General features: G+C 40.4%; 1 protein-coding gene across 4 annotated transcripts; it reads right to left on the reverse strand.

Moving 5' to 3' along the window:
• Positions 1-1,177: 1,177 nt before the first annotated feature.
• Positions 1,178-10,446, reverse strand: LOC133513481 (programmed cell death protein 10-B). Of its 4 annotated transcripts, none has more exons than XM_061844332.1 (8): positions 10,306-10,446; positions 7,542-7,813; positions 6,231-6,284; positions 4,974-5,091; positions 4,757-4,883; positions 4,491-4,569; positions 4,328-4,410; positions 1,178-2,014 (listed from the first exon to the last, which is right to left on the reverse strand). In XM_061844332.1, exons 2-8 carry the CDS (start codon positions 7,629-7,631, stop codon positions 1,933-1,935), a joined length of 633 nt encoding a protein of 210 aa, XP_061700316.1. In that variant the 5' UTR covers positions 7,632-7,813; positions 10,306-10,446; the 3' UTR covers positions 1,178-1,932. The 4 variants fall into 4 exon arrangements, with proteins under 4 accessions (XP_061700316.1, XP_061700317.1, XP_061700319.1 ...); XM_061844333.1 differs by having other exon boundaries at positions 10,157-10,398; XM_061844335.1 differs by lacking the exon at positions 10,306-10,446 and adding an exon at positions 9,718-10,145.
• Between the last annotated feature and the right edge of the window lie 1,853 nt (positions 10,447-12,299).

Below are 12,299 nucleotides of genomic sequence, written 5' to 3' on the forward strand. Positions count from 1 at the left end.
TAGAAAAAGAAATAATGCGTTCTAAGCCTAAATAATTGAGCTTTTTAAAGCATTTTTTTAGCTTTTCCTTATAACAAACTGCATAGTAGAAATACATGTATAGTTTTAATATTTTATATAATAAAATAATTTAAGAAATATATTTATTTTTTGCTTAAAATGTATGCTTTCGTTGGAGAGCATGCTAGGCTGGGAGTGCATTACCGTATCTGCAGCGATTTGACTCCCAGCTATGTAAACTTTTTTTTTTTTTTTAAACAAAAATGCAGAATAACTTTAAACAAGCAAAGCAATTCACATTTTTTTTTTGAGGCATGATTGGGGGCTAATACGGTAGTCCTCGATAAGAAGAAAAACTACCGGGACACGTCTGTGTACAGACGCTGCGTTATACACATTGTCATTTCTGGGTTTTTTTTCGGGGGGCGTTCGAAATGACAATAACAAAACATGTCGTGGTTGTGTCAACTGCTTGCGCCGCCCGCGATGTTATTTCCAGGTTTTGTCAGGGGGCATTCGAATACACCACGGGTGTCCAACTCGAGGCCTGGGGAACAGATCCGGCCCACCACATGATTTTATGTGGCCCGTGAAGCCAAATCGAGAGTGTCAATTTCAATTATTCTTTTTAAAATTTGGACAAAAATTTCAAATTGTCATGCGTATATACGTCTATAAATGATAAAGTTGAGATAATCCAAGCATTTTTGTGTTACCAAACATTAATAGTTGAAAAACACAATACCCTTGATTTCTGATTCCAAAAGTAAGTGATGCAAATACAATGAGACGATTAAATATTTGTATTGGTTCACAGTCATAATGGCCCGCCGAGGGAAACCGGAACCAGAATGTGGCCCGCGAGAAAAATGAGTTTGACAACCCCCTGGAATAGACAATAACAAAAGTCATCAGCTGGTCTGGACGCGTACGATGTGTTATTTCCGGGTTTTGTCTGGGTCGTTCGAGTACCGATTTTCGTTCGAAAACAGAAGCAAAAAAAAAAAAATCTCAAAATTTTCGTTTGAAAACGGGGAATGTCCGACCGAAAGTGTCATGGAAAAAAATCAAGTCAAGGCCCAAAAATATTGCGATAAAAAGGCAACAGTGGACTGAAAAAAAAAATTCAGTGTAATTTAAAAAAACAAACAAAAAAAAAAAAAAACAAAGCATAAAGTCATCATTTGGAAACTATTTATTGAACATTTGCAACCAGGATAAGTTAAATACATTTCTCTCTTTACAACCTCCAACAGCGAGGAGCGTCTCGGCTTGCAAAGACATTCTGTTGAAAAGAAGGGAATGTTGCGGGACTTTTTATGATGACAACGAGAAGGAGTAAGGTGCACAGCACAGCGCTCGCAAGTCTTTTGGCATTGTGGTGGTCATGATAAACGGAGAGGTCTGAAATTCACGGGGGCTGGGGGGGGGGGGTTTAAAACGCCCACCTTCCAGACTTGTCGATCGATCTGCACGTGCGACGAGGACACACAACGGACGCCGTCTCTTACATGTAGCTATAATTGTTGCAATGTTTATACTTTTTTTTTTTTTTGTACATAAAATGATCAACATGTATATATTAGAAAAATGGCAATTAGTCTTTAATAAACACCTCGCCTCAAACTACTCCCCGAACAAATTAAAAAAAAAAAAAAGAAAAAGAAAAATAACAGATCAGGGTTATAAATTAAAACTGTCCAAATAAAATCAAACAAGCAGACTTTTGGGCCTATTTCAGCTGGAGACTGGAAAATCCTCAATGACTACAGAAATGGCACTTTTCAGTCTCTTCCGCTGTTGGACCCCCCAACCCTAAAATCAACTCCTTCTAATTTACAAATATGGGTCAGGCGCTCCAAACACAAATCCCATGCCCACCCAAGCAGCCGTTGCCACCCGTTCACCGCCTCTGCGTGGTCCTCGCGTGTGCTAGGCCCCGGTCTTGAAGGTCTGCAGTATGAGGTTGGTTTGGTGGATGAGCCGATTTGCGCTGTTGAAGACGTTTATCGCCCTGGCAGACAAAAGATGACGGCGCTGAGCAGTGAGGCGACAGGAGGACTACAAACATGGCAGCCGCCTTTGTCCTAAAAACTAATAAAAGGAGTTTGCTACAGTCCGGTTTAGTTGGGAACGGTGAGTCGCACTGGACTTAAGATTGTGCTGCGTCCACCGGGTAGCGGGTACAGAACATCACGGCGTGAATATGACAAAATGGAGGAAGCAGGCCCATATTTGGACGAGTCTTGGTCGCAACTTGTCTTGTCTTGGTCCGATCTTTGAGATTGTAAATCTGTCTGATTTCAGGGGTGGGTAAAAAAAAAAAAAAGTATCGGATCATCCCCAATCTAAACTTTCCCCATTTCACGACTCCGCGTCTGCTGGGAAACGGCAGTGAAACGTGTAAGACGGCCTCATAATAATGAAAGGTCATTATTTTTAATTAAACATCACCAAGCTCTATAAATCTGCATTTTCACCTTTTTTTTTTTTTTAAAGAAATTTGTTGATCAGTTTTTTTATACACATTTTCAACTTGCTCTTTGAAGGAGGTGCAGACATTGTACCAAATGTTTTAGAACAAAATGTTAACTAAAGAGGGACTGCTCTTGACTGTTCAACCTTGTTAATTTTTTTTTTTTCATTGATTTTTACTGTTTTGAATTTGTCACCGTCTCTCCCGATTTATCGCGGTTTTTCCTCAGTCATGGTCTTGACTTGATATGATATGTCTTGGTCTCTGTGAGCTCTGGCCTCAGGTAAGATAGTGTGGTCTTGAGCGTAACACTTCTGGTTGCTAAGCGACCAAACAGGAAGTGATATTCCGGCAAGATGCCTTCTCCACCTTGGTTTAGCCATAAATACGCCGCATCTTCGCAAAATGTACCGTAATTTCCGGCCTACAAGCTGCGACTTTTTTCACACGCTTTCAACTCTGCGGTGCTTATTTGTGCCTTTTTTTTTTTTTTTTTTTATGGCCGCAAGGGGGCACTCGAGCGGAAAGGTAAGAGAGAGGCTGGTGGAATATATGTGCCGAGGAAGTGACTTTTACCGGCCCTGTTAGCGCTGCGCTAGCGTGTCGTTGTGTTACTGGCGTGTGTCAGTGATATTTACACGCAAGTTTTATTTTAATCGGCCCTGTTAGCGTTAGCGCTAGTGTTGAGCTAAAGCTAGCGCCAATGTTAGCAATAGCATTGTGAAAATAAGACAAATCCTGGCAACGAGTGTGTTAGTTTCTTTTGATCTGGTCGTCTGACATGTCAAGTAAATATACTTAAGCGCAATGGTTTGCGTGTGCCGGAAACGGGTGGGCACGCGGCGAGCCAATGTACCTCTTTCCTCGCCGTCACTCACGATAATGATAAGTTGCTGAAAGTCGCCAGGTTTTTAGGATTGGTTGATGTTCGAAACAAAGGTTCCTATTCAGATCAATTATGTTTGGGATCACTTTTTTGGTCTTGTTGCATTTGGGAGAACAAAAATATCCCAAAAAGCAAATCTACATCACCAAAGTTCATTAAAAAAAAAAAAAAAAAAATGATTATCGTCATTTCCGGCCTACGAGTCGTGACTTTTTTCCCCACACACGCTTTCAACCCTGCGGTTTATGCGGTGACGCGGCTAATTTGTACATTTTTTTTTTCCCCAAACGGCCGCAAGGGGGCACTCGAGCGGAAAAGGTAAGAGTGAGACCAGTGGAATATATGTGCCCAGGAAGCGACTTTTACTGGCCCTGTTAGTGCTGCGCTAGCATTAGCGGTGTGCTAGCGTGTTGCTGCTGTGTTACTGGCGCATCTCAGCGATATTTGCCGGTAAGTTTTATTTTAACCGGCCCTGTTAGCGTTACCGTTACCTTTAGCACCGCACTAGCGTTATCTCGGCGATAGCACTAGCGTTAGCACGAGCATTAAACTCTTTCTGTGTAGCGTCTTTCTTTGTAAATATCTCGTGTTTCAATGTGAGTTTCAATGTGGGCACTTGTGGCTTTTCCACAGCTGCGCCGTACGCATGTACCAAATGGTATTTCCTTGACAAATGTACTCAGTGAGGCTTATAACCAGGTGCACTCTGTATGCCGGGAATTGCAGTACTTGTCATCTTTGCAATGGAAAGCCATCCTTTTCTTTAAAAAGGAGGCACCGATGAGCAGCTAAAGAATGATAGTGGGATGTTAGGCTTGTCCATGACCTAATATGGATACAAAAAGTCTACAAACTGCTGTCCAAACACCATCTTTTTTTGTGATATTAAAAATGAAAAAAAAAAAAAAAAAACCCAGAATAAGATCAATCTAAAACGAAGTGCCATCTTGTTGTATGGTACTTACTTTCCATCTTTGAAGTACGTTTTGAGGGTGTCACTGAAGCTTTTTGAGTACTTGACAAACTCCTTTTTCTGATGCTCCAGGGCCTTGACCGGCGCACATAAATCAGAAAATATTGAAGGCATGCAAAGGATAATTTGAAGCACCAAGGGATGGCGTTACTCACTCTGCGATTCTGGTATTGATATTTCTTAATGACGTTGTTGACCGTGTCCAGAAGCTCTTTAATGGCGCTGGCGATGTCTCTGCATGGGGGAGAGACAACCAATGAGAACTAAGGGTGGAAAGTTTTAGGAATTTACAATATTGGAAGATTTTCATTGTCCACTTGCACAATGACGCTGCATACTTGTGTATTTTGTGGGTTGTTTTTTGTTTTTTTTTACGTAAATGCATATATTGGCTCTAACTCCTGGTGACGACAGCACTCACTTAATAGTCTGCAGGAAGCGTACTCTGTCATTGATCTCGTCTGGGATTTTGCTGAGGATGTGTTTCAGCGCTCGGGCCTTGTCATTCAGGTCCTGGAACTCCTGCTCGGGCCGGTCGATCATGAACTCTGCACGAAAGGATTGAGGTTAGTCGCCAGACGTGATCACGGGGCGAGCGGGCGCGTGGTATGCGGCGAACGCAGTTTCTGTATACGCACCCTCCACGTCGTCGGCGGCCATGCGCAGCAGTGATTCGGTGAAGTTGATTTGGACGTTCTTCTTCTCCAAGATCTTCATGATGATGTCCTGCGTCAGGCCGGGGTTCTCCCTCTCCGCCTGATTTAAAAAATTGGGGGGAAAAAGTCAAAAGTGCTGTACGGGTGTGCAGGGCTCTACGCTAACATTTGCACTAGTAGCACTGGCGCGTGATTGGGTGGCGCACTTTTTGAGGAGCATGACCAGGGCGTGTCATAGATTCAACTGAGAGTGATTCAAAATATGTTTGCAAAAAAAAAAAATGTGACTGCGAACAAGAAGTTTTGTTAAAAAACAAAGACTTCCGACTACCAGTTCTTATCGTGAAGGCCCCTTAAACCTCTTCCCTTTGGGAAAGCAGTTTTATTTGAGGCATTACCAGAACCATATTATTAATATACATTTAATTGTTCTGCACAAGTGTACCACAACCTCATTAAAGTATCATTAATCAATATACACTAAAGTAAACACCAACTATATTGACGTTCAGCTGATCGAAGTAACTTACACTTTTCGTTTCATTTCTTAAAATTCTACTTCAATCAAATATGTCCTTTTTACAAAATATCTATTTTTGTATTATTTGACTGGCAACAATAACCTTAAAAACATATGTATTCTTTTATAATGAAAATGCAACTTCAACTAAAGTGTTTTTTTTGTTAGCATACTACAACTTTTCATGTAAAACATTTTTTCCTCATTTTTTTTACTGTGAAAACAATGACTAAATCTTTGTAAAAACACTGTACAACAGAGGAGTCAAATTAATTTTTTTCAAGGGCCACATTGTAGTTATGGGTTCCCTCAGAGCGCCATTATGACTGTGAAACGTAAAAAATATTTAATCGCCTGATCGTATTCCCATTTATGAACTATTTTTGGAATCAGAAATCAAGTGTAATGAGTTTTTCAACAATTTTTCATGTTTGGTCATTCAAAAACACTCGTAATATCACAATATTATCATTTATAGAAAATGACAATTTGAAATTTTGGTCCAGATTTTCACAAGAACCATGGAAGTTGACAAACGAGATTTGCCTCTGCGGGCCACATAAAATCACGTGGGGGTCGGATATGGCCCCCGGGCCTTGCATTTAACACCTGTGCTGAACAACAACAATCTGGTCGAAATGGCAGTCATAGTAATATTGGTAAAGCTGTAATATGAATGAATGAATGAAAATGGCAATACTTTTCTCTCCCGTATTTACCTTAACGAAGGCTGCTCTGAGAGTCTGAGCTGCCGATAGGTTGATTCTCTCCAGCTTAGGCAGAAAGCAGAAAGTGCACAGGGTCAGTGACAAAGGCAGACATGTACAGTACAGTGATCCCCGCATAGTCGTGGTTCTTCTTCACAACGATAGCACAAGGCAATATCGAAAAGTGCAAACCGGCTGTCGGGGGGGGGGAGATTGAAATTGAATGCGACGTAGCAATGAACGCCCGGCCGCCAAAATTAACCATCAGAGCGAAGCTGTTTCCCATATTCAAATTAAGGACAACAGCAATCCAATCAGAGTGAACCTTATTTACATGTCGTACATTCATGAGAAATCCATCCGCCTCCTCTGCCAGGTGTTTGAGCGCAAATTAAAATAGCTGAAAACGGGCATCCTGGGCATTTACAACCCCACCCACTATGGCTGGGGTTGGGAACCTATGGCTCGCAGAGCCCTCATAACGACATACTGTGTACAGCAGGGGTGCTCAATGTGTCCATCGCGATCGACCGGACGCACTCTTCTTCCTAGTTTGCCTTGCACCGCCCCCCTCCCCTCTTAAAGGGGTACACTCATAATTGCAAATGTTACAGTCCTTACGCAGCCTATCAATGTGGTTTATAATAACAGCAAACTTATGCACCGCCCACCACTGGATTTTTTTTTTTTTTTTTTTACAGAAAGACATGTTGCATTAATCATAAGAAGTACTTTTGTCATCATTGGTTAGCAACATCATAATGTTATTTAAATGCAGTTAGAAACTTATTGTACTCTTAAAGTGTTGCGCTTACATCAAATGCACAAATATATTCTTCTTATGGAGGACTACCGTATTAACCCCCAATCATGGCTCCAAAGAAGAAAAGTTCCTTGTTTAAAGTTATTCCGTACTTTTGTTAAGAAAAAAAGTTTACAAGGCTGGGGGCCGAGTCGTTGCAGATACGGCAATGCACTCCAAGCTTAGCGTACTCCATTACTGAAGCATATATTTAAAGCAAAAAATACATTTTTTAAATTATTTTATTATATAAAGTATTTAAACTATATTTGTATGTCCACTATGCAGTTTATTATCACAAACAGCTATAAAAATGCTTTAAAAACCCAATTTTTTTTAGGCTTGGAACGCATTATTTCTTTCTCCATTCATTGTAATGGGAAACATCGATTCGGTTTTCGAACAAATCACTTCACGAATCGTTTTCTAGAACGGATTGCGGTTGAGAACACAGGCATTGCTGTACTATCCTGAAAAAGAAACCGTGCCACTAAAATAATATTTAAAAAACGGTCCTTTACCTCGTTAAAGACTGGGTACATCACTGTGTAGAGCGTCATGGATACCATGGAGTTTGTCTCCGCTTCATTCTTCATCTCCTCCATTGTCATCCTCCAGGGAGGAGTGGCTCTCTGTCAAATGGCGCTTGGGGGGTAACACGCACTCGCACACATGCACGCACGCACACGCACACATATACACAAATAAACTCAATCACATACACGCGCACACATGCAGAGTCTTAAAATAAAAAAATAAAATAAAAAGACGTGCTCTCCGCAGAGACGGCGACCTTTAAAAACAAACAGAAAAGGGAAAAATCAGAAGTAAAGCCAGTTAAAACAATATGTGCTTTGCTCAAAATGATATTATTCTTATAACTTTACACTATAATATTTCTTTAAAAAATCCCACTTGAGGACCTAACCCTATCCCACCCCACCCCCACACATAAACAATATTTGATCTCAATTCTTGCTTTCTATTGTTTTTCTTGTAATAGTTAGCCTTAAATCTTTTGTATTTTATTCTCTTAATACAAGGCGTTATTCTTGTAAAATTAGGATTTTCCAATGTAAAATTTCCCTTGCAATATCTTTGTTTCTTCTAATATGCCCAGTTCATTCCAGTGTATTTTTTTCCTCTTTTAAGTTTTTTATTCTTGTAAAACAGACTATTTATTGTAATATTTTAAGAGGAATATGTAAGATAAAATGTATTTTTTTCCCATCTTTTTCTTGAAATATTGAGTAACTATTGCCGACGTAGACGTTATTCTTGCAAAATTATGTTTCCCCCTCTAATATCAAGATTTTATTTCTTCAAATGAGTTTTTCTCCTTCACTATTTGGACCTTGTGTAAACCGGCAAGCGTTTCCCCCATTCTATATTGACTTTATTCTTGTAAAATTATAATTTCCCAATGTAAAATTTTAAAGTTATTTTTGTAAAATTTCCTTTGCAATATTTTTATTGGTTTATTCCAATATGCCCAGTTCATTCCAGTGTATTTTTTTGCCTCTATTAAGTTTTTTATTCTTGTAAAAAAGACTATTTACTGTAATATTTTAAGAGGAATATGTAAGATAAAATGTATTTTTTTCCTCCATCTTATTATTAAAATATTTAGTAACTATTGCCAATGTAGACTTTATTCTTGCAAAATTACGTTTCCCCCTCTAATATCAAGATTTTATTCTTTAAAATTAGTTTTTCTCCTTCACTAGTTGGACTTTGTGTAAACCGGCGTTTCCCCGAATCTATATTGACTTTGTTCTTGCAAAATTATGACTTCCCAATGTAAAATTTTTAAGTTATTTTTGTAAAATTTCCCTTGCAATATTTTTTGTTTCTTCTAATATGCCCAGTTCATTCCCGTGTATTTTTTTTTGCCTCTTTTAAGTTTTTTATTCTTGTAAACCAGACTATTTATTGTAATATTTTGAGAGGAATATGTCAGGTAAAATGTATTTTTTCCTCCATCTTTTTATTAAAATATTTAGTAACTACTGCTAAAGACTTTATTATCTAGCTATCTATTTAATAGACTTTATTCTTGCAAAATTACGCTTCCCCCTCGAATATCAAGATTTTATTTTTTAAAATAAGTTTTTCTCCTTCACTATTTGGAGTTTTTGTAAACCGGCAAGCGTTTCCCTCCCGTTCTATATCGACTTTGTCCTTGTAATGTTCCTGGTATCTTTTCATAAACTGCAATATTTCCTTGTAGTATTTTCCTACACACCTAAAAATATTTACTTTATTGATGACGGCTAAGTTGCAAAACGTCACATGACCCGTCCCAAGAAAACGAGATGGCTGATTATGCTACGCTAACGAGGATGGCTACGATTTGATTACTTGTTTAAATCCGACCTTGCTCAAATGTATTTACGTAAAAGTTGAATACATGCATATAATTTATTTATGTAATTTGATCTTTATGAGCACGAATGGAGCCCAAACCTACACGGAAAGAGTCTCTTGTCAATCATCGGAAACTGGAGGAAGTGATTAGGCCGGTTTTGGTTCATGCGGAAATGGGTGGCTCATACACCGGATTGGGTGAATACACATTTGGATTATTTAAAAAAAAAAAACACACATATTTTTAAGACAAAGTGGAATTAGGAAGAGGTGTGCGTGCATGACAGAAAGACAAACAGAAAGAGAAAGCGATGGGAGTGGCAGGCCAACCTGTGAGAGTCCTTTTAACATTTCGCTAAGTGGAAGCGGTCCATGATAATACCGGTGTTTGGAGCTACAGTACATGTATATAGACCCTTTTGGATAATAAACGACGTAAGAAGGTAAGAAAATGCCAGACGGATGTTACTGAAAGGAAGTCTTTCCCCAGTTGAATGTGTCGATAATGCAACAGTGTTTTTTCTCTCCAAGCCTTCATTGAACGCAGCCTGTTAACGGTGGCTAGCTCGCTACGCTAGCTTCGACAGTAGCCGACGTAGAACTCGGTCCTACCGCTACAATTGAGGCACAGAGACGGTCGAAACGGGTCTCCCCGGGACACCAAACGGCTCCAAGTGTCAGATTTAATCACAGTTTCGATGACGAACAACTAGCTATGCAGCCCGCGCGGATCGCTATAAGGAGTAGCCAAAGTGTTAGCAGCATTCACCCCAACACGGCGGACGTCCTAGCCGCGCTAGCTTCGCGAGCTCAAATCGTTCACGTCTGCCTCGGCCCCGCAAAAGAAAAAATCCGGTGTCGTCAAAGTGGTTCCGTGGAGGATGCGCCACGAGGTGCGAAGCGTGTGCTTGGCTCTACCTGTGTTCGGACCACTAAATCGGGGCCGCTTACGTCGTCCGAAAAAGATCTCTTGTCTCTCTCTTTTTTTTTTTTTTTTTTTAGCTGCAGCAGCTATGTTTTCTGAACAAGTTAAGGCGGAAGTTTTTTCGGACTGGGCAGAGCGACATCTTCCGGACCGTTGCTACGTACACGATGGCTCAGCCAATCAGAGACGACGGATGGGCGTCACCATAGATAGCAAGACGAGATACACTTCCGCGTTGCAGCAGCTCAGCGTTGCAACGTGCCTACGCGGCGGCCATGTTTGAAAGGTTCATGTTCTCGTCAAAGACATTAAAATTAACTCATAACTTGCTCTTTTCTCAGCTAATTTTCACAAGACGTGCATTATTTTTCTATAACGATCAAAACGTGTGCTATCAGTGTCGCAATGGCGTAGGATAATAGACTTAAAACCTGTTAAAAGTTAGTCTTGACTTTCATCATTATTGTGCGGCGTTATCCGCAACGGTATAAAGTATAATATGCCGGCATCCTCTTGTCTTTTTTTTTTGTCGTCTTTACATAGTTATTGCATAGATACTTTGACCCTCCTGGTTTAGAGTAGCCAAAGGCACGCAGCTCAAACAGGGCGTGTTCGGTATTCACAATCATATCTGTGTTTTATACGTCATCAGCCCCCCCACTTTCTTCTTCGACGCTCAATTGTTTGTTGATGACAAAAATAGATATACTGTACAGTTTTGGGGGAAATATATTAGACCGCAAGGGAGCCTTCTTCATCTTTTCTTTTCGGAGCATATATATATATATATATATGTATATATATGCACACACACACGATATTTATTTATATTTTAAAATTGTCAACACAGTTGATTCAAGACAGTTTTTTTTTTTATATATATAATGCGAAATTCTCGATATTCTACTAAGATTAAAAACTAAAGTGATGGAAAGGGGTGCGATGGTGAAAGGTCTGAAGTTATGGAGCAATCTGAACATCGAAACAATAAAGTGACAATCAATGTCGTTCAAAAGTTTATCCAGCACACCGTGACCCGAGAGATGATAAGGAAATGAATGGATGAATAATTAAGGCTTGGAGATTTATTTACACTCAGACTCCAAAGGGAAATTTTATTGTGAGATTGAGATCATTATTATTATTATATTTTTTTACAATAAAAATTCCCCCTCTTATCTTTTTCATCTGAATTTCAACTTCTTGGATTGATCCATTTTCTGAGCCGCCTATCCTCACAAGGGTGGCGGGAGTGCTGGAGCCTATCAACGGGCAGCAGGCGAGATTCACTCTGAACTGGTCGCCAGCCGATCGGAGACAGACACCAGTCGCACTCGCAATCACACCTATGGGCAATTAATGTTGCATGTTTTCGAGATGTCACGGTGTAGTGGTACACCTGCCTGCCTTTGGTGCAGGCAGCGTGGGATCGATTCCCGCTCAGTGATTGTGTTGATACCTGCCCTGCGACTGACTAGCGACCAGTTCAGGGTGTAGTCCGCCTTTCGCCCCGAAGCTAGCTGGGATAGGCTCCGGCTTTCCCCGCGACCCTTGTGAGGATAAGCGGCTTGTGTCATGACATGACGTGTTTTTGGGATGTGGCAGGAAACCGGAGTGCCCACCCGGAGAAAAAACCCACACAGGCACGGGGGAGAACATGAAAACGCCACTCAAGGCGGGGCCGGGATTTGAACCCCTGTTTTCAGAACTGTGAGCCCAACGCGCAACAGCTGCATCATCGTGCCACCTTTAGCGGGACTTTTGTCTCATAAAAGAGCAATTTAGTTCTTGCAAAAAGTGTACTTCATCTTTTTAAAATGACTTCTTCAATACTTCAACTTGATTGTTCATTTGTGTGATTGGAGTTTTGTTCTCGAGAACCCCCCCCCCCCCCCCGCACCCATTTGACCCTCATTGCAAAATCCCCAGTGATGATGCCTGCTCATTATGTAACAATTGGCATCAAAGTCCCCTTTTGTCAGTTTAT

This window comes from Syngnathoides biaculeatus, chromosome 15 (genome assembly GCF_019802595.1).
Source record: "Syngnathoides biaculeatus isolate LvHL_M chromosome 15, ASM1980259v1, whole genome shotgun sequence".
Lineage (NCBI taxonomy): Eukaryota > Metazoa > Chordata > Actinopteri > Syngnathiformes > Syngnathidae > Syngnathoides > Syngnathoides biaculeatus.

Bases quoted from the DNA above. Each gene is read 5' to 3' on its own strand.
- LOC133513481 (XM_061844332.1), bottom strand. From the start codon at position 7,631: ATGACAATGGAGGAGATGAAGAATGAAGCGGAGACAAACTCCATGGTA. The intron at 4,884-4,973 runs GTGCGTATACAG...CCTTTCGTGCAG, and splicing joins GGCCGCCGACGACGTGGAGG to AGTTCATGATCGACCGGCCC. The intron at 4,570-4,756 runs GTGAGTGCTGTC...TCCCCCATGCAG, and splicing joins CGCTTCCTGCAGACTATTAA to AGACATCGCCAGCGCCATTA.